Raw genomic sequence first — 23,669 nt, 5'->3', positions numbered from 1 at the left:
GTTTACAGATAAAGACACTGAGGCTCGGAGAGGGGAGGTGGTTTTTCCCAGGGTAACATAGCTGCTTAGTGGCAAAGCCAGGGCCAGAGCCTCGGTGTCCTCACTCTGGGTCTGGTACCCCAGGCTCAAATGGCTTCTCTTTCCTTCACAGCTGGCAAGAAGTTCACTTCTGCCCCCCAGCAGCCCAGACTTCCCTCTCTCTTCCCCAACCCTCCACTCCCCACTCCCCATGCTGGCCTTGCACATCTTGCCCCAGTCTGCCAGGTCCAGAACCGGTACTCGGGGCAGTGAGACCAGGTAACTGGTGGCCGGGCACACGCCTCACAGGCCCGGTCCTCCACTTCATTGCCACCCCTGGTTTCCTCCTCCTCAGGGAGGAGGGTGGAGGGAAGAGTAGAGCTGGGGTCTGGCAAAGTCTTATGCAGCAAAGACATGGATCCCTAAATAACATTTCCAGATTGTGAGCGAGGACAAAGCCCTTTATTGGATTTTTAAGGTTATTGTTGTTACTAGCTTATTGTGTATAAAATGCTTTCTCTTCAAAACAACAAGGTGAAACAAGCTTAGTCCCTTTCCGATCCTCCGCCTTTTATAATACAAGGAGGGGCCAAGCACTACAGTGGTAGTTTTACAGGCCCCACAAAGGCAAGACCCTTCCACGTTTCGGCCTGCAAGACTGACTGACGCTCCCTTTTCTTGTTTGGTGGGGTTTGAGAAATGCCTTCCTCTCCCTTGCGCCGGAGCCTCTAAGCCCAGGCGAAGGTGGGTCTTGTTACCTTGGCGATAGCGAGGTTGGGCTGAGAGACTGCTCCGGCAGCCAATAGCGGCCGGGAGGGGGCGGGACCGGCTGGGTCTGCTGCTGCAGCGGCGGGGCTCGCAGGTTAGCGGACGGCGCGTTGGGGGAGGGGACAGGGGTCGTGGGGGCACCTGGGGATTCGGGGACCGCCCAAGACCCCTAGATTAGGTGGGCACTGGCCTTGGCGGTCGGATCAGGTTTTCCAGCCTCTGCACCCAAAGTTTTCGTCGGGCCTTGAGCGGGGAGGAGCTGCCGGGCGGGCGGAGGCAGAGATGGCGGAGGGCGGTGGAACGGAATGCGAGGGTCAGAGCACGGAGCGTGGCCTGCTCCTCGGGACTCGAGGCCCCCTGCGGCCGTGTCCCCGAGAGGCCTCTCTTCTGGGCGCTCCGGGTGGGCAGTCGAGAGCCGGAGACTTGGGGGAGAGGGAAGGTAGCATTTGGCTACAGGGTTTTAGGAGGCCCTGGAATGCTGAGCCCAGCCCCCAACCCCATTCCCACATCCCGGCTAGACGGCCAAGGGGCCGAGAGTGCCGACAGTGGTGTGGTCACCTTTCCTTGCCCGACTTCATATCTCTTATGCAGGTGTCCGGTCTGGTTGGCACCCCCAGCCTGCCAAGCATGAAGCTCCTATGTTTGGTGGCCGTGGTCGGGTGCTTGCTGGTGCCCCCAGCTCAAGCCAACAAGGTGAGGGAGGTGAGACAGCAGCACCTCTTGCACGACCACCCTCCCTGCGGACAGGGCTTCCCCAGGGGTAGCTGCTGTTCAGCCCTGCCCCTCTCGCTCGTTTATGGGCCATACTTTTGGGACTCGCAGGCGCAGAACTGCAGGCGTCGGGAAGGGTGGAGTGAGAGGAGTGGGGTGGTGCACAGAACATAGGTTCTGGACCAGATGGAAACGAGGTAGGATCCCAGCAAGGGAGTTTGTGTTTGAAGGAATTATCTAAGTTCCCCATACCTTCCTTTGCTCCTGGGTTAAAATAACTATCGTTATAATATCCACTACTCTGCTGAAGGAGAATCAAGTAATACTGTGAGTAGAAATGCTCTTTAAGTGTGAAGTCCTACACAGTTGGAAGTTTCTGTTGCCAAGGGTGACCAGCCTAACCCATCCTAAGCACTGGGACTCTGGAGAAATTGCCTTTTTTTTTTTTTTTTTTTTTTTTTTAGGGGCATATTACCCGGAGCTGGGCAGCTCTGTGGTATTTGAAAATATGAACATCCCCAAGGCTTTAAGTAAGGTGGAGTCGGAGGGTTTGCTTGCAGTCTCCCTGGGGAATTCCTGATTGGCATGAAAATATTTGTGGTGTTGTTTCTTACCCATTTCAGAGAGGAAGAACTTTCTAAGGGGTTGCTTGGGTATTCCCACAGAAATGACCCTCTTTCTCTTGTTTACTTCTGCCCTCATCCTAACCTGGGAAGTTGGAGATGGGATGATGGAGGGGTGGGGAGAAAGGGTCTCACCATCAAGATTGCTGGACAGAGGTGCACACAGCAGATGTGGGGCCCAGAGTAGAGGACTGTCACTTTGCTTGCCACACACATCCCTACTCCAAAGCACCCTACTAGGGAATGACAGCCCTAGGCAGCTCTCTGGGGGGTCTCATTTGCCACCTGGACAGTTGACGTCTTGAGGGTCCTGTGATACTAGCATCCTTCCTGCAGAAGCCATTCCTTGCTGAACTTGGGGATGGGAAAGGTCAAGAGCATTCATATATAGAACAGGGAAATGAAAGCTGAAAGTCTTTGCTAGAACCTGAACCCATGGGCCCTGTCTACCTGATACGCTTTTTCTTCCAGAGCTCTGAAGATATCCGTTGCAAATGCATCTGTCCACCATATAGAAACATCAGTGGGCACATTTACAACCAGAATGTGTCACAGAAGGACTGGTAAGGCACTGTACAGGCTGGCTCATGGCTGCTTCAACTAGTTGAAGTTACAAGTGTTTCCTGGGATTCTTGGACCCCTGGAGGATAAGCTTGCTCTCTCATTCCTATGGACAGTGTACAAAGCACTGTTTTGTCCATGGTCACACAGCCAATTGGGAACAGGGCCTAGGTGCCTTGAATTCTAGCTGAGGGGTTCCTGGTCAGAGAAGTGGATGTTGTTATTTTGCTTTGGTTTGGGTGTTTATTCATATATGCAAAATGGTGGCAGAGAAATTGGGAGAGGTTGTTAGTATGCCCGCATACTGTGGGATCTTTTGTGTACTTTTGCAAAGCTCTATTACGTGTGTTATTCTGTACCAGTGTCATTAACACCTTGTGAGGTAGGCGAGATAGGTAGTGTTCCCTTTTTATAACTGCAGAGTCTAAAATCCAAAGGGGAATTTTAAATTATACTCCTGGAGTCCTGAATTCATTTCTAGCTGCTTCACGTTAAAAAAGAAATGAAGAAGCACAAATTCAGAGAGAGGAGACCAGCTTGATTAAAGGAAGTTTCAACACGTTGTCCTAGAAGGAGTGATTTAAGGGAGGCTCAACGAGGGGAGGGTTTGGGAACATCTGGTGACTGACAAAGACCAGGAGCAGGGCTGGCATGCTATGGGAGGTGGGGCGCCTGGGAATGGAATCCGTTATGTTCCGTGTGGTTTTTTGGTGTAGAATTGGAGCCAATAGAAACAACTTTAAGGAAAGCTTCAGGGAAACAGATTTAAGTGTGAGCTGAGGAAACATTTCTAATCCAGACTGTTTTGGGAGCTGGGAAGCCCCATCCTTGGAGGGATCTGAGCACAGATGGGGTGATTCTTTGCTAAGGGCACTGTTAGAAGGGATTCACATCATGGGGAGGGGATGTCCAGGTCAGTGCGCCTGCTTGGTTGTACGGCAATATCATCAGGTGGGCTTTGAGAAAATGCAGATTGCCAGCACCTTCTGCCCCCCAAGATTGTGGATTTTGTTGTTTTTTTTTTCTCCCCAGCTTTATTGAGATACGTTAGACGTAGAACTTTGTGTAAGTTTAAGGTGTATATCCTGATGGTTTGATATACGTATTATGAAATGATTGCCACAATAAGGTAAATTAACACCTCCGTCTCCTCACATAATTACCTTTTGTGTCTGTGGTCAGGACATTTAAGATCTACTCTCTCCACAGTTCCAAGTGTATAATACAGTATCGTTAACGATAGTCACCATGCCCGACATTAGATCTCCTCCCCCCTAAGATTTTGATTCCGTAAGTATTGGGAACAGGAAGGCAGGGGTAACATTTTCTTAAAGTTCCGTAGGTGATCGTGAGGCAGTTTGTTCGGAGAAGCATTTGGGAATTTTGAATTTACCCAGTTCTGAGATAGTCTGAGTGATTTTCCGAGAGGCTGTCTAGTTAGATGCACAGGCTGGGGATCTGGCTTGCCTTGCCCTCACTCTAGGTCTGCCATTTGCTCATTCTGTGACAAGTTACTTCCTCTCCAATGTACTTCAGTTTCCTCATCTGTAAGATGGGCGGCAGTATTTTGAGTATTAAATGTGTGTGTGTGTGTGTGTGGGCGTGTGTGTGTGGTATATGTGCTTGTACGTACCTGTGTAAGTAAAGCACTTAGACAATGCCTGGCACATAGTAAGTGCTGTGTAAATGTTAGCTAATATTAATATATATTATCATGCGTTATTAGAGGCCACATAGATAATTGTCAGACTTATACCAAGCCCCAGAAAACTTGAGCTCCTCCCACAACATAGGTAGACTGTTTCCCTCTGGTTTTGCCTGTCCTGATGGAGTCACAAAGCCCTGAGACATGAAGTCCTGGGAGGAGCCCCTGTGACCTCCTTGTATGTTGGGGTTATAGCTCAAATAACATCAGGAAATGATCTGATAGACTGTCAGAGCCCCACAGCAGGTAATAAGACTACATCCCACAGGCAACAGCAGATTTTATTAGCAATGTCTCCGCCCTGGGGTTATACTATGGTCTGAAAACCCAAGTGTGGATGCCCACAGAGAAACGAGTCTTGTCTGGACCTCTCAGGCTATAGTTTATCTTCTCCTTAGAAATCAGAATTAAGGGACTGTCTAATGAGCAATCTGAATGGAGAACTTCGAGACAGTTCCATTAGGGTGGTAGGTGGAAACCGAGGCTGGACAGATTCTAGGACCCAGCGACACTGGTGACACTCCCTTAGTAATGGGATGGGGCTTGACATGTGGTCTTAGGGTCTCCGTGCTAGGACCAGAGGAGTCCAGTTGTGTCTTCAAGTCTCTGCCACCTTGTCACTGTGCTGTCACATTGGTCCACAGTCGGGGCAATACTTGCACCCTCCTTTGTGGTGCAGAGTGAAGCCAGAACTGCCTGAGCCGCAGTCCTCACGTTTAATGGCATTTATGTTCCTGCGGTGCTGGTATCCTGCCATCTAGTGCTGGTAGTTCATAACCACATGCCTGTAGAAGGGCAGAAACCCTAACAATGTTGCCCTGTTGGTGGGCCTGCCGAGGGAGGAGATAATGTATTAGAGGCCATCCCAGAGTAGGAAGGAACCAAACAGGTTGGCTAGTTCAGTGTCTTTCAGACTTATACAAACTGAACCTTTCTATCGACAGAATCTGTTTTGGAAACACAACGTACAAAACAAAATCAGAACCGGTGCCGAGAGGGACCCGTCCCTCAGCCCCTCCCTCAGCCCACCTCCTTGCACAGTGGTTCTTGAGTGGTTCTAAGAGAGCACAGCTTGAAAGACACCGATGGCGTTCAGCCTCCAGTTACAAATGAGGAAACCGAGACCCAGAAAGGGTAAATAAATTACCTGCCATCACAGAATACAGAGAAGAGCAGAGAATTAAACCCAGCTTATCTTTGTAGACCTCTCCCCTTAATGTCCTCTGGCCAGTCCTTGGAGTCTTTTGATAGCACTGATCCCCAAAAAGGTAAAGGAAAGCCTTAGAGAGCAGGATCATGTTTAGGGTTTCACTGACTCTCAGGAGGGCCAGAGCCAGCAGAAAAATTACAGCTTTTCGTTTACTGTTGCCCTAACCCTTCTAGAAACAGCCTGTTCCTGTAATAGCATTCCAATTTGAGGAACCTGGGTTGGCCCCTCCCAGCTCCCCCTGACACTCCACCTTGGCCTTGGGGGTAGTCCACATATCCTCCTGCAACACTGGCGTGACCTTCTAAGCCACGACCCCGTGTGGCTCGGAAAGGAGGCATCTGGTCCTCAGGAGGCTTGTAGGGACTTCCTGGAAAAGAGAAGGTCCCAGCAGTGATGACCAAATGTTGTACGTGAACCTGGCCTTGTCCATCAGCTCCCAGAACTGGCAGTGTGCAGGGTCTGGAAATGATGCATTTAGTTACGGTAGAAGAGGACCCCTTCGTGCAGCTAGGAGTGATGTGGTGAAGTGGCTACCCAGTGATGAAACTGGAATCGTCAGAGGTTTAGATGAAATCACATATGCTGCAGGCCAGATTTTTAAGGGGATCAGAGGATTTTAGAGGACATCTCATTTTTATGTCAACACTTGATCTTCACGTCACACGTCTTTAATGCCTCTGCCAAAAACCCAGCCTGAGTCTAAAAGGACCCTGGATAGCTCAGAACAGGCCTGGTTGTTTTCAGAGAGCTATGCGTGACTCTTGCAGGCTTCCTGTTAGACCAGGAAGGGCCTTAAAGGTCATCTGGTACAACCCCTGCATCTCAGAGAGGAGAAAATAGGCCCAGGGCCCCAGACACTTAGCGGCACAGCCAGGACAGCCCAGACCTGGCGATCCATGGCAGTGTGATGCCTGGCTCGCCTCCGTGAACCTCTGAGGGTGTGTTTGACCTTTCCTGGTGGTAGTGATAAAGGTGCATCCTCCAGGTCATTGGCTTACTGTGGTCTGTGAACCATACTTGTTGAAAACCTGCCGATCTGAAGGGCTGGGGCTGATCGAGAGACCCAGATAAAGAGCTGAGCACGGGCCCCACTGAAGCTGAGTGTCAGATGTAAAGATGAGCCAAGGATCAGGGCTTGGGTCCTGACCTCATCGTGGTGGAGATGCCACTTTGCCTTCTTGAACCCCCCACCTTTTCAAATGGGCCTGTGATCTTTGGCTCACCTTCTGCGGGAGCCCTGTTAGGGAAAGGTGGGCTATGTGGGCATACTGTTAGAACATGGGATTCACTTGGCAGTCACTTGTTCACTGAGCGCAGCTCTGCCAGGGTGCTGGGGATGGCCTCTGTCCTCAAGGAACTCAACATCTCCTGGGGGCGACCGTACAAATAAAGGTGAGATCACAGTACAGTGTGGTCAGTGCTGTGATAGAGATGAGCAGAGGGAGAGGTCAGGTCTTTGAGCTGGATCTTCAAGGATGTGTAGGATTCAGAGCATGGAAAGGGAAGGTGGCAAAGCCATGTATTCCTGGCAGAGGGTGGGAGATGTATCAAGGAAGGGAGCATGGCTTATTCAGAGAAGAGTCCAGAAGATCAGCATAGCTGGAGGAGGATGGGGAGCAGGTTGAGGGGAGGCAGGGGATGGAACTGGACAGGTAGGCGGCCCTGGAATCGGGTGGATCAGTAGGAAGCCGAGGGGCAACAGCTCAGTTCGTCCTCACCCTAGAGGCTGGGTGGAGACATTGCACCAGTTTTAGGCTTTAAGCTGGGGGTGACATGACCAGAGTTTCATTTTGGTAACACCACTCGGCTGCCAGGTACAGGTAGTATTGGCACAGGGCCAACAAGAGCAGGAGAGCAGTGGGGAGGCTGGGTCATTTGCCCGAAGCAAAAATGATGAGAACTTCATCTGAGACACAGCAGCGGGAGACAATAGAGAAGGTGGGTCTTAGAAATGTTTAAGGGGGTAAAATCACTGGCTTTTCGTGGATTCATAGGTGAGAGGAAAAGGCAGTGTCAAGGTGATTGCCAGGTTTTGACTTGGTCAGTGGAGTGGACAGTAGGGGTGCTTTCTGCCGTTTGGAACACAGACTCCGGGACTGGGGGGGTTGGGGCAGAGGGGCGGAGGGGTGGACGTAGAGTTTGCGGACCCTGTGGGGTGCTCCTATGGTGAATCCAGTGGGCAGCTGCACGTAGGAGGGCCCCGGGGCGGTCCTGACTAAGAGATTCTAGTCTAAGATACCAGTCTAGGCGTCACCAGCTCGGGGTTGAAAATCTTTGGAATGGATAAGCCCCAGCAGGAGAACCATAGCAGGAGACACGAGGGCAGCTAAGGGTAGAAGTTTGGGGAACGTTAGCGTTTTTCGTGCCAGCCCTGTAGGCACACTTTGGAGAGCTGGTTCGGATGGCCAGTGGCCAGGTGCTGTGAGGCTCTGAGTTGGGGAAGGGGGCTGGCGCCAGCCTGACCCTTTATAAACTCCATACTCCCTGGGAACACCCTCACCTTTGCCCAGCCCCTCCCCTCCCAGGCTGCCCACTTCCTGTGGCCCTGCTCCCACCGCCCTGTCTGTCTCCGTTGCAGCAACTGCCTGCACGTGGTGGAGCCCATGCCGGTGCCCGGCCACGACGTGGAGGCCTACTGTCTGCTGTGCGAGTGCAAGTATGAGGAACGCAGCACCACCACCATCAAGGTAGCCCGGCTCTCGGGGGCCCCCCTCCAATCCCCGGCTGCCCGGCACTCACTGTCTCTGGCTGTATTCTGAGCATCCCAAGTGGCTGTGGGACCGGCTTCTGGGTTGGCCTGGTCACAGATGCAGGGGTACGCTCCCCACACCTTCTTGGAGCCAGCTTTCTCCTCTGACCTCTGTCCAGTGGCTCCCATTACACGGGGGCGCTGGGAACCTGGGAGAGGTGTTCAGTGTCACTCTTTTCTTTCCAGTCTTTCCCTTCCTCTCTCTCCCATTCCTTCAGGGAGCCTCCTTCAGGTGCCTTTTATGTTCTGGGCACCGTGTAGGATGCTGCTAATAGAGCAATAAGCCCGCCCTCCTGGAACATCCAGTCTACCGAACTCCTCAGAGTCCTGAAAAGCTCCCAAGAGCTGTGGACAAGGACGAGGTGTCTGCATGGGGCAGCTGGGCAGGAGGGGCTTCAGCCCTGACCCTCGTTCTCCTAGGCTGTTGGGTGAATTCAGAGAAGTGGTAGACACGACCACTCCCATAGCGAGTGAGGACGGGGGCCTTGTTCTTTTCTCTGCCTGAGGCGGATGCAACAGGACCACGGCTCACGCTAGCAGGGTCTCGTCCACCCACAGCCCCCCCGGGACTCCTAGTCTGTGTTCCAACACCTGAGCCAGACCCCGTCTACCGATTTCTAACTTAAGCCCTTTCTGGCCAGGTTCTGTGGAGAACCTGGTTCTGTGGAGAGTCTAGAAATAGCCTCGAGAAAGGAATTTGGGAATTTAACGATACTGCCTCGTCCAGGTTTCTCCTTTTGAGGCTCAGGAGGGGAGGCGATGCTCACTGCTGTCCTCCCAGACCAGGGAGCTGGCAGCACCTTCCCTGCCCTGCAGTCCTCTGTGTTCTCGCCTTTCTCATGGAAAGCAACTGCCTATCCCCCACTCCTTTTATCCTCCCACCTGAACCAGCCACTCCTGGAGCATCTTTCTCCTGCTCTGAATGTGCTCTGGGGCCCCACCCTCTGGGGACCAAGTGGCTGAGACTGAATTCTGAGCCAAGTGTCCCCTGTCCCTGTTTGGCAGAAAGGGACTTCCCGATATGGGGACCTCATCAGACACACTTCCTAATCCCTCAAATTTCCCTCCAGTCCTCCTCCCAAGGAGCCTCCCCCTCCCCCCAGCTTTAGCCTATTAGAGACTCAGTCTCCACTCCCCTTCCCCTTCCTGGGGTACAGGCAAGAGGTCTGATCATTTGCCCTGTTTAAAGAGGCATGAACGCTGATGCCCCAATCAGGGAGGAAGTTGATCCAGTTGAACTTGACCTTTGAGCTGAGCTTTGACTTGAAAGTCCCAAGGTTTCTTTCTTCCTTTTATCCCTCCTCGCAGTCCATTTAGGGTCAAGGCCGGGTTCAGAGGCCAGTGATGGCCAGGCATTGTGGAAGTAGGAAAGCATTTGAGACAGTCAGTAAATCTGAGTTCAAGTTACATCTCTCCCACTTGCTAGCCTTGGCACCTAGGCTGAGCGGTTTAGCCTCACGGTTCTCAGGTGATGGCAGCCGCCCAGGGGGCATTTGGACACAAGCAAAGGTGCTTCTGTAGTCCCAGTAACTGAGGTGTATTAGTAATGCCATTACAGGGACTGAAGCTGCTAAGTGTCTTGGAGAATCCTGTCTTAAATGCCCAGAGTATCACACTGGAAATCTTGAATTGGCCTCACTGAATCTATCTTCTGTAAAACAGAAATTACAGAAATTACTCCCGGGGTGACCGCCGGGAGGGGGAGATGTAACCTCCAGCCTCCAGTGCACACCTTGCCGGTCTGTCCCCCTCCACCTGTTGGCGTGCCCTCTCAGGACCGCAGCTTCGCACCTGTCCATCCCGTTGGCGGGGGGAGTGAGCCCTCGTGCCCAGGTGCTCGGCCTCTGCCTTCAGGCCTCTTCACCAGCCGGTTCTTCCTTGCTCTTAGTGTCCAATTGCTTTCCACCCTTTCTTAGAGATATCCCGGTAGCCCTGCTTCCCCGATCCCCACCCCTGGGAGCATCTTGGGGTGTCAGAATCCAGATGTCTTCCTTCATTATCTGTTGTTTTTATGTCCGCCATTCTTGGGGGGTCCCCTCAGTTTTAGGGCAGACCTGGTACACATGTGGAATAGGGCACAGTCCCTTCCCTCTTGCCCTCCAAGCCCCCAGTGTCCTCGCCCTTCCCCAGTGCGGAAGTTGAGGCAGCTGCGCCATCAAATATGCACAGCACGGGAATGGACGATTTGCCCTCCTGGCCCAGGATGCTCACAGGACAAGCTGGCTCTTTCCCTCAGGTTACCATTGTCATCTACCTGTCAGTGGTGGGGGCCCTCTTGCTCTACATGGCCTTCCTGATGCTGGTGGATCCTCTCATTCGAAAGCCGGATGCATACACCGAGCAGCTGCACAATGAGGAGGAGAACGAGGTAACCGGGGTTCTGGGCGCCAGGGCCCTGCCAGTACCTCTGCCCACACGTGGGGTCCCGGGCCCCTGGCATGCGAGTCCCCGGGGCAGAACCAGAATAGTATTACAGAGGCCTCGTTGAGGATCCGTGTCCCCCACCCCCCGTACTCCAGTTCGCTCTTCTGTTCAGTGTCCCACACGTCACCCAGACTCTAGAGTTTTCCTCGGCAGGGGACTGCCCTTTGCACTTCCAGGTGAAGCGGGAGGTGGCCCTACACTTCTCCCGATGTCTGGCATCAGGCAGCCTCGGGGCATCGGCGGGGGGAGCCATATGTTCCTGTTACCCTGCCTTTCTAGGCCGAGGGGGAGTGGGCCAGCCAGGGCCGGTCACACGTGAACACAACACGTGACACCGGTTGCTCAGACACTGGTGTCAAGCTGTTGGCAGACTTGGAGGTAGCAGGTTTGTCCTTTAGTCATTCTGTAGTCCTCTGCGGAGCACCTGCTCGATGCAAAACACAACCTGGGCGCCTCGAGAGGAAAGCAGGATTTTGAGAGCCAGTGAGGAGTAAAGTAGGTAGCGGTGCTGAGGTGGGAAATCACTGTGTGTGCTTGAGGAATTTGGAGCGTTCCGAGGGTAAGGTAGGCAGGAGGAATAGTGGCAAATAGAGCTGGCCAGTAGGTTGAGGCCAGAGTATTGTTGGCCTCAAATATCAGGCTCAGGAGTTTCAACGTCATTAGATAAAGGAGATGGGGGACCACTGGCACCAGGCAGCCTGCAGACCCCTCAGGTCAGGCCCGGCATAGCTGGCAGCCACTCTTGCCCTCCTGTATCTGTCCCCATGCTGAGGGTTTAGGGGCGCCCTGCAGAGGAAGCCCTGTGCGGGGCAGAGGATGGCTGCAGGAAAAAAAAAAAAAGTGAGAAGTGGTGCGTGTATAGGCGGCCTGGGCAGGGGTGTGATGAGCCAGCATGCCGCCCGAGGGAGGCTCCTCGCCCCGCACGCCCGGAGCTCCCCCTCTATGGGATCACACAGCCACCACGACAGCCTCAGAGCAGTGGCATCTGAAGGCAGGGCAGGTCTCACTGCCACTCTCTACCCTGAGGGACACGCTCTGAGAAGTTGTGGGAAGCACAGACCGGTCCGTTAGCTCTGTCCTTGGTGGCTCTGGCTGCTGGAAGATACTGTTTATCCCCAGAGTGAGGGAAGGAGTGAGTGAGCCAGCGCATGCACAAAGGGGCTTCTAGGGGTGAAGCATCTCAGCCATGTCCTGGGAGGGTAAGTTGAAGAAACCGGGAGATGTTTAGCTTAAAAAAAAAACCAAACAAGCCAAACTCAAGGAGATACGTGACAGCAGCCTTCGGATAGCACGTCTTCAGAAGAGGGCTTTGCTTCGCCCAGGTAAAGCCAGGGGTATGAGGACCCACAGTTGGGAGTTACAAGAGGGAGATTTCACGAGATCTAAGAAGGAATCTTCTTGCAGATGACACCGCTGATAATGTGTCGGGTGGGCTGCCTTGTAAGCGAGTGCTTTTGGAGTCACGAGAAATCACCAGGCATCGGCTAAACTGCCACCAGGCAGTCAGAATTTAGAACATTTCAGGCACTGGATCGGAGGTGGGCAAGGGCGGGTCCCCCCCCAAGAGGGTCCAGGGCTCAGACCTCAGTGTGCAGCCATTGTGGGTCTGAGCCAGCACGAGCAGGAAGACGAGGCCAGGAAAGGAGGGAGGCCTGGCCATCCCATGGGCCCTGTTGCTTCTCTTGGGTGTGTGCCTGGACCATCCCCAGTGTGCCCCCAGCCTCCTGCCGACATGCGTTTGGCCAAAGGGGGAACAGAGAGGCTGAGCCTCGCCCCTTGGAGCTGGGGCCTGGGAGCTGGTGGCACTGGCGGCTGGGTGGTCTGTGTTCAAGAGGAAACCTTGTGTGCCTACCCGGTTATTAATGTGCAGTAATAGCAGCTCTGATGGGGAGGAGCGTTGCTAATAAACACTCGGCGATTAGGGGTAATGTGGTAATTGCAGTCCTGGCTGGGGGAGTAATTGAGAGATGCAGCCCCGTGATTACCCAGTCCGCACCGCGATTTCTCTGGAATGTGTGGCTCTCGGGCATGGCCTTGTTGTGTCTCCTGCTATCCTGGATGTGGTGCCAGAGGGGAGGGCAGCCTGCCATCCCTGGGTCTGGGTGCAGGCCCCTCTCCCCCAGGAGACCTGGGACGCTCCCCACTGGGAGTCTTAAATCACAGCTGCCTCTGTTTGTATGAGGGGGCTTTAGGGAGAGTGGAGGGGTTAGATTTGGTCATCCAGTTCCTGAGAGCAGATCCTGAATCCACTGGAGCAGATCCTGAATCCAAGGGAAGACGTCCCCTGGGTGCAGATTTTGGCTGAGTAGGAAGGAGGATTGGCCTGCGAGGGGTGCTGTCCAGCCATGTATCGTGGGTGCCTGCAAGGGCAGTGGGGTGCCTTAGGCAGCCCTCAAGCGGAAGCCGGCGAGCCCAGACTCCACACCATGGAGGGGATTTCTGCCTTGGTAGAGAGAGGTGGGATGACACCCTCACCTCCTACCCCAAGGTTCTAGAAGGTAATAAAAGGTGTTCAGTCTCTGATACCGTGACCCAGCCAGCTCTGCACAGATGTGGGGGGTGGGGCAGGGTGCAGCTCCTGGGTTACCCATTGGGTGGTTAAAGGAACACCTTCAGGCAGCCGTGAATGGGGTCTGTCCCCCCGTTGTAGCACTCTTAGCATGGATTGTCCCCTAGTCCCAGTACTCGGCCTGGCTCCCCATCCCCTCACCTTGTGATTCTGTATGGTGTCCCCAACTTAAGTGTTCCTAGGTCATCCCTCCTGGGGGTTCAGCAGCACCATTTTTCTCCCATGGACATGGCGTCTCTTCTTTCCTCTGGACTCAAGAATCCTGCAGGTGGCGCTGTGTAGATTTGTAGACCTCATGTCTGCCCTCAGGGGTTTATGTCCCAAGACCGAGCCCCAGCCAAAGGAATGAGCAGGGACCATGAAGGCAGTTGGTGAGATCAGGTTTTAGGAGATGGGCAGTCAGAAAGCTGGGTGCTCTGGGAAGCTCTTTTTTAGACTGGGGGCTGGGCACTTACCCTTTTTTTCCTGTTGGTCTGGGAAGGAAGGCTTCCTGGCAGGGGGCTCTTCAGAGCCAGCTCAGAGGATGGATGGGACACTGATAGCTCAGCTGCTGTAGGGACACTGGGGTCAGTAGTGCCCAAAGGTTTCATCTCTCCAGAGACCCAGTGCCCCTAGTCTCAGATGTTGAGGGATACTGTGCTGACCCACCTCTCTCAGTGCACTTGGGGAAAGGGGGGTGGGGTGGGGTTGGGGGCAAGGAGAGCAGGCCCCAAGGCCACCTGGCTGAGCAGCAGCAGAGCCAGGGCTGAGGCTGTGTCTCTGGGTTCATTGATGGTCTGGAGAATGTTTCCCTTAAGGAAGCGAGAAGGATGGGGTCTCCCCTGGGGTAAAGGATTTAGCTTTCACCCTGTAAGGAAGAAAGTTGGAATAGGACCTCTCAGTTCTTTGAAAGTTCTCCTGGGCCCGTACAACTCAGTGACCTTGAGGAGGAAACTGTCCAGGCTCTGGTGCCCCCACCCCACCTCCCACCTTGAGTCTGGGACCCAGTCAGAGATGGGTCTAGGGATTGGATCACTTCCCAGGTTTGGGGGCCCTTGTCCCCATTCCCCCAACTCCTGTGGCCTGTGGCCAGGAGCTCTCCTGCCCTGGGGCGAGAGGTCTGGAAGGGGAAGGGAAGCCTCCCCCACAGCCGTAGCCCCAGCGCCTGAGGAGGGAGATGAAAGCCTGGCGTGTTCCCTTTGAAAGTGCTGGCAGGCCTCGGTGGGCCCTGATTGCTTAGCGCTGCCTCCCCTGGGATTCCGGCAGCATTAGGCTTAATCCCCAGGCTCAGACACCCTTTGAAAGGAGGAAGCAAGCATGTTTGCTGGGACAGAAACAGCAAACAGAGCTGTTTTAGATGTACAGGTTTGGCCCTCTTTGAAGAGAGAAATAAGGGTTTCCATGAGGCTCTGGGTGTCTCTGCTTCTTGTAGCATGGGCCCCTGAGCTCTGCAGGGTCCTCAGAGATCTCACCCCACTGGGGCTGGGTGCAGCTCCAGGCCCCCCGTGTGAGAGGGGTGTGTGGGGAAGCAAAGAATGGTGGTGATGACGAGGGCAGCAGCTGGGGGCACGAAGGAACCAGGGTGGCGAGAAGGCTCAGGGCCACTGGGATGGCCTCCCTCTCTGTCCACGGATAGGCGGGCCGCATGTGTGCTCAGGGCTCTCCCTCCAGGGAAGCTGACAGACTTGGAGATAACACGCTGATGGGGACAGTCCTCCCACCTCCTCTGGGGATAGACAGAAAAGTATGTGATTCTAGATCATCCGTTAGAGGACTCCCAGCATTGTTGTTGGGAGCAGGGCTTTGGAGCCACAGCTCGGGGTTGGAGTCGGACTCTGCCACTTAGTAGCCACGACACCGGAACTCTTAGTGTGGTTTCCTCAGTCTGGATTGGGTGCAGTGTAATCAGGATCATGTGTGTTCCAGTTGGACAAATGTTTGTGCATCCTTAAGAATGAGGGGCCGCTGCCTGGACCGGTGTGGCTGCAGGGCTGGGGGACGCAGGGGAGGTGAGGCCGGGAGTGTGCGCCTCAGCCAGCTCAGGGGCCTTGAATGTCGTACCCATGAGTGTTTCATCTGTGAGGAGCCGAGTCAGCAGGCGGGGTTTTTTGGTGGGGGAATGGCATCATGCCATGTCCTAGGAAGGTGACTGGGAGCATGTGGGAGTCAGGGAGAGCTTTGCAGCAGAGAAGCAGTGGGATTAGGTGACAGCAGGAAGGATTTGGGCTAAACTGGGAAAACAGAGGGAGGCTGTGTGGTCACTTTTCTGAAGGGCTTTGCACCAGGGCCATTCTTAGCTGTGTGACTGGGTAAGTGACAAGAGTGCCGGTCCTGCCCCCACTCCCAGGGCTGGGGACAAGGGTGGAGGGGCCGCAGCTCCAGGTGGGGGTTCTTTTTTCCTCCATCTTCTTGTCACCAGAGAGGCTTCGGCCCAGCCCAGTGTTGACTCAGAACCAGTGCTCCTGTGTGGGCTGGAGGGGCTTCATCTAGGCCACTTTGATGGTGGTCGTCAGCTCTGGCCTGTGTGCACCAGTATCTGGGGCCTGCCAGGCCTGGATGGGAGGGTGGCTTGAAGTGCCTGATTCTGGGTGCCTTTCCAGGTGCTTTGTTCTTCCTCCAGTGTAGCGGAAAGATAGCAGCTTGCTTCTTTGGGTTTCCGCATTGGCTCCCTCTTAGGAGAAACCAGCCAAAGAAGGACCCAGCAGAGTGCTGGGATAAGAGAATCGCAGACACGGTTCAAACCCCAACTCAGCCACCAAAATGGCTGTGTGACCTTGGGTAGCAAAATGATTCATCTCCCATAGCCTCAGTTTCCTCATCTGCAGATGGGAGCGATGTTTCCCATGTGCCAGTCTTGTAAGCCTGGGGAGAATCCACGTAAAGTACTTAGCAGAACCCACGGCACTTAGTGATGCCTGTCATCGTCGTGCTAGTCTGGTCCCACCGGGCATCTCCTGGTGTCCCATCAGTATCCGGCGCCTTCCTCCTCTCCTAGCTGCCCTCTGGCCTCCCTGAGTTCCCGGACACTCAGCCCCAGAGGCAAGGAGCTAGATCGGAGGAAAGGGGCTAGAAATGGTGCCGTTCTCCTCCTCCAGCTGCCATTCTGCCTGCAGAACGGGCAAGGGTAAGGCCCCGCTCTGGGCCGTCTCTAGAACACATGTGGAGTCTTTAATACCTTTTAATCAGACTATTAGCAATGGAAACACGGAGGCTCTCAGCAGCAGCTTTCCCCCACTTAGGAGCTGTTTGTTAAGACTTTACATGAAGGGAAAACAAATGATACTGTGGTAATGCGGTGAATTTCAGCATGTTCCCTTAATGCTCTGCTCTTGGCTTCCTCTGGCTTCCTCTCCTCAAGACGTCCTCCCGAGATGCAGAGCAGTCGAGGAGAAGCAGGGCTGGAGCTGCCCCATCCCTCCAAGCCTGCCTGGGTATCCCAGCCCACACCTTGGAGCTCGCACCTGGGCACTGCTTGTGGGACCCAGAAGGGACATGTTAGAGGTGGGGGCCTGAGGGGGGAGGGGAGAGAAGCCCCTGTGGCCCCTGAAGCCAGAACAGCGAGGTCCTGGTGGGCCAACAGCTTCCTCAGTGGGGCTTCAGTGCCCACGTCACCTGTACTGCCACGTGGAGCCCCGTCCTTGGCCCCCGTAGCCCTCAGCTGGCACAGCTGAACGGGGAAGGAACAGCATTGAAAGGTGGTACAGGGCCATGGGGGTTTTTCAAAGGCAGCTCCCTCTGGCAGCAGGCTGCCGGCTTTCTCCTCCTCTCTCCCACCTAGTAGAGCTAGGGTCTGCCATGAGTAATTGGAGCGTTTGCTATCTGCCAGGCGCTGCTAAAGGCCTTACTTTCTTTGCCTCATCAAGAGGCCGCTCTTGCAGTCCTCACCTTATGGATGGGGAAATGGGTTCAGAGAATGAGCTGACTGGCCCAGGGTCATATTCCGATAGGTGTCAGAGCCAAGACTCACAGCCAGGTTGGTTTGATTCCGGAGTATTCTTAACCGCTGAGCTGCGCAGTCCAGGAAGAAGGAAACTAAACATTTCCTGAGCTCCTACTCCGTGGTGGCCAGTACAGTAAGAACTCTGGACATACTGTTTTCCTTAACCTTGCCATACCTGTCTCCTCATCCTAAACCGTGTTTTTCGAAGTATGGATCCCAACTGTTAGGCCACGAAATCAACGTACTGAGTCATGACCCGCATCTTAAAAAATGAAACGGAGCAGAGCAGAGAGTATCCGAATGTTTCATACTAAGTGTCTTGTAAAAGTTTTAAATGTAATTCCTGCTGACAGTACAGTCAGAAAAGTCTGAAAAGACTGGCTTCGTTAAATTGAAGCTTGGAGAGGTAGTCACTTGTCCAGGGGCACAGAGCTGCTAGGTGGCTGAGGCCACCCCTCTGTCCCGGCTCCCACTGGGAGGCCTGTGAGATGGGCCCTAGGGGTCTGAGGCGGGGAGAAGGTGGCCCCTCGGAGCCCCGGCCTAGAACCCAGGAGTTCTGACTCCAGGCTCAGTGCGCCCCCCGCCTCATGCTGACAGCACCTGCGTCCTTGATGTCACCGTGATCCTCAGCTAACCAGGCTGAGCAGGGCTTCCTCAGGGTTGTGGACTGGGGCTCCCAGAGGGCAGCGTTCCTCATGAGACACTGACTCGGAGCTCTGCGGCGACGGCGAATTACCTCCCAGCCTCACCCCTGGCCAGCCACCTCTCTGCAACTGCCAGCTCTCTGTGCCTCCCCTACCCTTGCCTAACCACCCCTCCCTTCTCCCCAGCCTGGCAGCTGTGAAGCGACAGAAGCCGTGCCAGCTCGGGGCATTAGAAGCAAAGTTGCATTTACTGGGCGGCTCTGGGCTTAGAGAGGTGTGCTAATCCCTTAAGAGATGTGTGGCAGCAGATGAGAGGCAGGGAGAGCGAGGGAGGAAATCCCCACAGGGGTGTGGGCCTGGCCCTCGGCTCTAATTCCCCCCAAAGATCAGGTTGGGGTCCTGCAGGAAATGCATGGGCTCCGGAGCTTCAGAGGCAGAGGTGGTAATTAGGGGAGCCACTGCCTTTGACAACAGAGCAGTTCCGAGAGCAGAGGGGAAGGGGATCAGTAGGGCACCCAGGGGAGCTGAGCCGTCCTGACCTGACCTGTCAAAGGGGAGTGGGCCAGAGCAGGCTCTGGAATGGGAGTGCTGGGGTCCAACTCCAAATCCCCATCCCTGCCAGACTCCCTGAGTGAGGGGCAACCCCTCTTTCCCAGGGGGAGTAAGCTGGGTGTCCGGCGCCTGGCAGAGCAGCTCCCGTGCAGATGCCTCGGTGGGCCCGTCCTCCCCACTGGAGCACACATGCTGCCATGTCAGGGCAGCGAGGCCCTAAGCCCTGGGCCTTCCCGCTGTCCCTGGGCCGTGGCTGGCAGGGCGGAGGAGTCCTGCAGCCTTGTACCCGCCACGGGGCACACCGATACGTATCCACAAACAGCAGACGGCATCAGGGCCTCTGCTGACCAAATGAGGTGAACAGTCCAGGAAGAAGTATTCCTCTTGAAGGTTAGAAATAGGCCAGTGTGGGGGCGCTTGGTGGCTCCGTTGGTTGAGCAGCCAACTCATGATTTCTGCTCAGGTCATGCTCCCAGGATTGTGGGATCGAGCCCCTCATCGGGCTCCACGCTACACATGGAGCCTGCTTGAGATGCTGTCTCCCTCTGCCCCTCTCCCCACCCTCTCTCTCTCTCTCTCTCTCTCTGAAAAATAAACAAGTAAATAAAATAAAGTAAAAGAAATAGGCCAGTGGGATGCAGCCGAGGACTCAAGCTATAGCTGTGTGGTGACTGGGGCCTCAGATCATTTTCCTCCCGGAGTGCCCCCTTTCCCAGGCCCTACCTTACACATTGTACAAACACCAAGCCTGCAGCTGGGCTGTGGTGCTGTGCTAGGCCCCATGGACCACCAGGCAAGGCCCTCAAGCCACCCCCAGCCATTGGGGAGGTCCAGCCTCCCGGTCTGCGGGGAGCTCAACCTTTGGAATTGCTCTAAGGGCATTTTTTTTTCTGTGTCAGGCTTTCGAAACCACCTCCCCCCCCCCCCCCCCCCGCAACCCCTGCCACCAGCTCACAGTGCCAAATCTCTCCCTTTTCTTCCACTACAGGATGCTCGCTCTGTGGCAGCCGCCACTGCCTCCCTTGGGGGCCCTCGAGCAAACACAGTCCTAGAGCGTGTGGAAGGCGCCCAGCAGCGGTGGAAGCTGCAGGTGCAGGAGCAGCGGAAGACCGTCTTCGATCGGCACAAGATGCTCAGCTAGATGGGCCGACGAGGTTGGGTCAAGGACCAGAGGCCACGGCCGCCAGCTTCTGGGGCTGGATGGAGCCAGATGCCCCCTCCCCCCCACTCGGTGCCACCCTTCCCAGGTTTTCTCTTTAGAAGCCCGTGGCCATTTTCCCTCTCCTCTCTCTTTTTAGGAAAGTCCTAGTCAGCTGATTGAATCTGGGAAGAGTGATGGGGTCCCTGATCTCTGGTTTGCCTGCTCACATCTTGGGCTTAAGGGGAGGGGGTGGTGGCCAGAGCAGAGCAGAGACACCTCAGGTGGCCTCAGGATTGGAACGGTCTGTACCTCCTTACTTCACCCTGGCCACCCTTCCAGCTCCAGATCTCGGAATGTTCTTACCCTTCGCAGGATGGAGCTGGGCCATCGAGGACTCAGTGTGTGGGAGGAAGGCAGTCAGCATGTTCTCCTTTCTGCTGTGGTTCTTATGGCCACCTTCCTCCCAGCTCCAATACCTCAGTCCCGCTCAGCCTGGTTCCAGCCCTCAGGATGGTTCTGATGGGGCAGCTGATGCCACTGAGCCGCACTGTGTCTTCAGGGCACACCCACCCGCTTGCCCCCACCCCCACTCTCCTGCACTCTTTCCCCAAGGCACGGTGGTGCTGATGCACCTTGCTCACTCTGCCACCTGGGCCCTCGCCCCCACCTCAGGAGGCCGGGCTGTCCCCCCATCTCCCCATGTCTGCACTGAGCCAGTTGGTGGGACCACGTGACCATGGGCTGAGCAGCGGCTCTAAATGCTATAGCTCCTGTCCCTGGATTTCCACTCGTCTCTGAATTTCATTGTACCAGTGCATGGAGAGAAACGTTTGTCCTTCTGTTGTCTGTACATCAAGGAAGCCATCATTAAATTGTCTTCTTTCTCTCACTTCCTGGATTTCAAGAGATCTAGAGAGCTGAGAGTGTTTCACAAGTGATGTGATAAACGCTGTGTCCCAGAGAAGGGGCAGAGAACATTGTCCTTTAATAGGTCCAGGGAGAGAAGCAGAGCCTGGAAAGTCCTGGTCGGTGTGGCAGGGTCCATGGGGTCCAGGCAGAGCCCCAGGGCTCGCCAGGAGTGCCGCTCACTTGATGGGTTGGCGACAGGCTCCTCACAAGCTCTATCCACTGGCCGTCAGGAATTACCTCGAAATTCTGTTTCCTCTTTGGGGGAGATTCCCCCTTCAACTCTGAACAGTCCTGATGTCAGTCAGTATCTTACAGACCAGTAAAAAGTGCTCACTTCGAAACTTGTGTGTTTTCCCTAGTGAAAACCCACGGCTCTTCAGAGAGGTGTGGGGCAGCAAGGAAAACAGAGCTGCCTGGGGGAAACAAATCTGAGCACCATCCAGGGGCCATCCCGCAGAGCCTGGTCCGGTGCCCTCTGTCCCATCCCAGAACATGCAGTGCGGGGTGTGTCCTAGACCCAGACAGAAACGGTGCACCTAGAGGGACCAGCTGGATCTGATTAAAGTTTCTGCCCTTGGGTTGGGCCAGCAAACTTTTATTGAGGAGCTTTGTGTGGAGCCCCCTGCTGGGTCCTTGGTGAAGTGCGAGCTAAGAGAACAATGTGAGGCGCGGATTTCAGTTTGCAAAGATTTGCCCAAGTTCAGAGTCCAATACTAGTATAAAGAGGATGGGGGGGGGGGAGCGGTGACACACCAATTGGGCTTCTAGGAAGAGTGGAGACTTTGGAGTTGGCCTTGAAGCAAGCAAGGGATGCAGCGGAGAAGGGGCTGGAGTGATTGCGGGATCCTGAGCAAATGTGCTCAGCCAGCATGAAAGTTTGTGATGGCGTTGACAGGAGACACGCATGCCATGGGAGGAAGGAGCATGGGTCCCAGTTCTGCCCTCTTCCCTTTCCTGGCACATACTTGGCACCTGCTGGGGCCACGGCTACTTTGGAAGGCCGAGGGATGGGGGCATTGTAACTCTTCCACAATGAGGATGCTCTTATTTCAAGAGGCAGGCAAAACTGGGTCTTTTCAAAGGTGGGCAGGTGCGTGTGTTAACTTATCTAGAATAACCAATCCAGAAATTGGTGTCTAACGCTGCTGGGTCCCCACCAAACCACACCGCCTGGGAGAAACCTCGAGTACCATGTTTCTCGGAGTCTTGGTTAAATCCTACAGATGATCCAGCTAGTTGTTGGTAGTTTTAAGGATTTAAAATGAAGCAAGCCATTATCACTAACTGTAAATAAGCCAAGTGTGTAAAAACAAATTAGTATAAAAAATTAGGATGACTGTTCACTTTACATAAGGATTCAGCCAGTAGCCAAACATCTAGATCTGCTTCACCTTACACACACACAAAATTGATTCTTAGGCAACTCTTCCAGAGTGTACCTCCTCTTTCTATGAACTATGAAAGAACAGGGAGCCCAGCAGAGGGAGAGTTTACTGCTCTGCAAGTCATCTGGAACAGGATTATGATCCCTATAGTTAATTACAGAAAAGATCAGAAGTGACACTCTATCCCATCTCATGAATTTTAGTGTCGTGCTCGGGAATCCTGTGTTTCCTATGAAACCCACGAGATCCGCTGTTCAGCAATGCTCAGGCCCACCGGGAAGACACCGGGTTTGGCCCTGGGGACCAGGGTCTTAGAATTGGTCCCCACGGTGTGAGGCCGGAACACTTCCTGGTGGTCTCTCTGCATTTCTCACTCAGACCCACTCTGCCTTGTCTCCTTGCATCTACCATACTCCACCAGCAAAATTCCAAGTGTGGATCTACAACCCAGCCTGTCTTCTCTGTTCCTCCCTGGGCAGTTCAGCTCTGCCTATGAGAGACTGAGTGGGGCCCCTGAGGGCTGGTGGTTACCACCCCCCCCCCACCTCCTCCCTGCCTTTGTGGGGGCCATTAATCCCTTGGCATTAGTCCTTTCTTGTGGCTCACTCTTTGTGGAGGTCACTAGGCAACTTTCCTGGTGGAGAAAAGTTTTTTTTATTTCCCTTTCTCCCTACCCTAGAAAATCTTACCTTGCTACTTCAAGAAAATCAAGGCCAGTAGGTATGATCTCTCAACTTCCTTACTCCCATCTGAAACTTTTTCTTCGTACTTACCTTACTGCCTTTGCTGTGGTCTTGGGGATAGCATGTCCCTCCTGTTCAAAGCCAACCCACCCATCCCCTTCTCCCAAGGACCTCTACCTCACCCTACTTCCTGGTCCTTCTCAGCCTATTAACATGTCCGGTCCTCCTGCCCTCCAAAGAAATTTCCACGGGCCCCATGTCCACCTCTGACTACCATGGAGTCTACTACCTGACCCCATGCCCTCCACCTTCCCTTTCAGTCCTTCACCCCGAGCCCTCTGTAGGCAAGGTCATTGATGACCATAATTGTCAGACCCAGAGGATAGCCTTGGTTCTTATCTTTCTGCCTGTCCACCCCCCCCCCCCCCCCCCGCTACATTTGATGCCCTCATCCTTCTTCCTTCATGAAATTCTTCACTTGGCTTCTGGGACCTTGCATCTTCGGTCCTTCTTGCCCTTTCTCACCATCCCTTCACTTGTTCCTAAAGATTGACATTTCTCAGGCTTCCACTTCCAGCCTACATGGCTCAATCTAAAGTTTAATGTCCAAGTACTGCTCCTGAAAGTCTATTCTCCTTTGTGGTTTTCTGATATTAACTCTAGAATCTCTCTCTCTAGCCCAGACCTGACCCTTGAGCTTCAGGGTTGTCTACCCAGCTCTCAGATGGACTCTCCCACAGGGTGCCTCAAGCCTGTCAAAATACACACGTCCAAGATTAAGCTCTTTAACTGACCTTTATATCCGTTATCGTTCAAGCCAGAAACCTGGAGGTCACTCAATTCTTGATCTTTCCTTTGTCTGCAGTTCCTGTGCCCAATCACTCAAAAGTCCCACCAACTTGACCACCAAGCAGAGCTGACTCTTGAATAAGTTTGAACTGCACGGGTTCACCTATATGTGGATTTTTTTACAGTACAGTATTGTAAATGTGTTTTCTCTGTCTTATGATTTTCTTAATAGCAGTTTCTTTTCTCTAGCTTACTTGATTGTAAGAATACAGTATATACTACATATAACATGCTAAATATGTGTTAATC

At 54.1% G+C, this 23,669-nt stretch overlaps 1 protein-coding gene across 4 annotated transcripts; it reads left to right on the top strand.

The window, feature by feature from the left end:
* Positions 1-792: 792 nt before the first annotated feature.
* Positions 793-20,483, top strand: TMEM9 (transmembrane protein 9). 4 transcript variants are annotated; one of them, XM_003999364.5, is made up of 6 exons: positions 793-880; positions 1,378-1,479; positions 2,592-2,683; positions 8,175-8,283; positions 10,582-10,713; positions 19,442-20,483. In XM_003999364.5, exons 2-6 carry the CDS (start codon positions 1,414-1,416, stop codon positions 19,592-19,594), a joined length of 552 nt encoding a protein of 183 aa, XP_003999413.1. In that variant the 5' UTR covers positions 793-880; positions 1,378-1,413; the 3' UTR covers positions 19,595-20,483. The 4 variants fall into 4 exon arrangements, with proteins under 4 accessions (XP_003999413.1, XP_011289250.1, XP_044904545.1 ...); XM_011290948.4 differs by having other exon boundaries at positions 1,378-1,488; XM_045048610.1 differs by lacking the exon at positions 793-880 and adding an exon at positions 911-964.
* The last annotated feature ends 3,186 nt before the right edge of the window (positions 20,484-23,669 follow it).

This window comes from Felis catus, chromosome F1 (assembly GCF_018350175.1).
Source record: "Felis catus isolate Fca126 chromosome F1, F.catus_Fca126_mat1.0, whole genome shotgun sequence".
NCBI classification, from domain to species: Eukaryota; Metazoa; Chordata; class Mammalia; order Carnivora; family Felidae; genus Felis; species Felis catus.
This window is presented reverse-complemented; position numbering and strand designations above follow the sequence as displayed.

Excerpts from the sequence above, each read along its gene's own strand:
- TMEM9 (XM_011290948.4), top strand. The coding sequence starts at position 1,414 with ATGAAGCTCCTATGTTTGGTGGCCGTGGTCGGGTGCTTGCTGGTGCCC. Across the intron at positions 1,489-2,591 it reads AAGCCAACAAGGTGAGGGAG|AGCTCTGAAGATATCCGTTG; the intron begins GTGAGACAGCAG and ends TTTTTCTTCCAG. Across the intron at positions 10,714-19,441 it reads ACAATGAGGAGGAGAACGAG|GATGCTCGCTCTGTGGCAGC; the intron begins GTAACCGGGGTT and ends CTTCCACTACAG.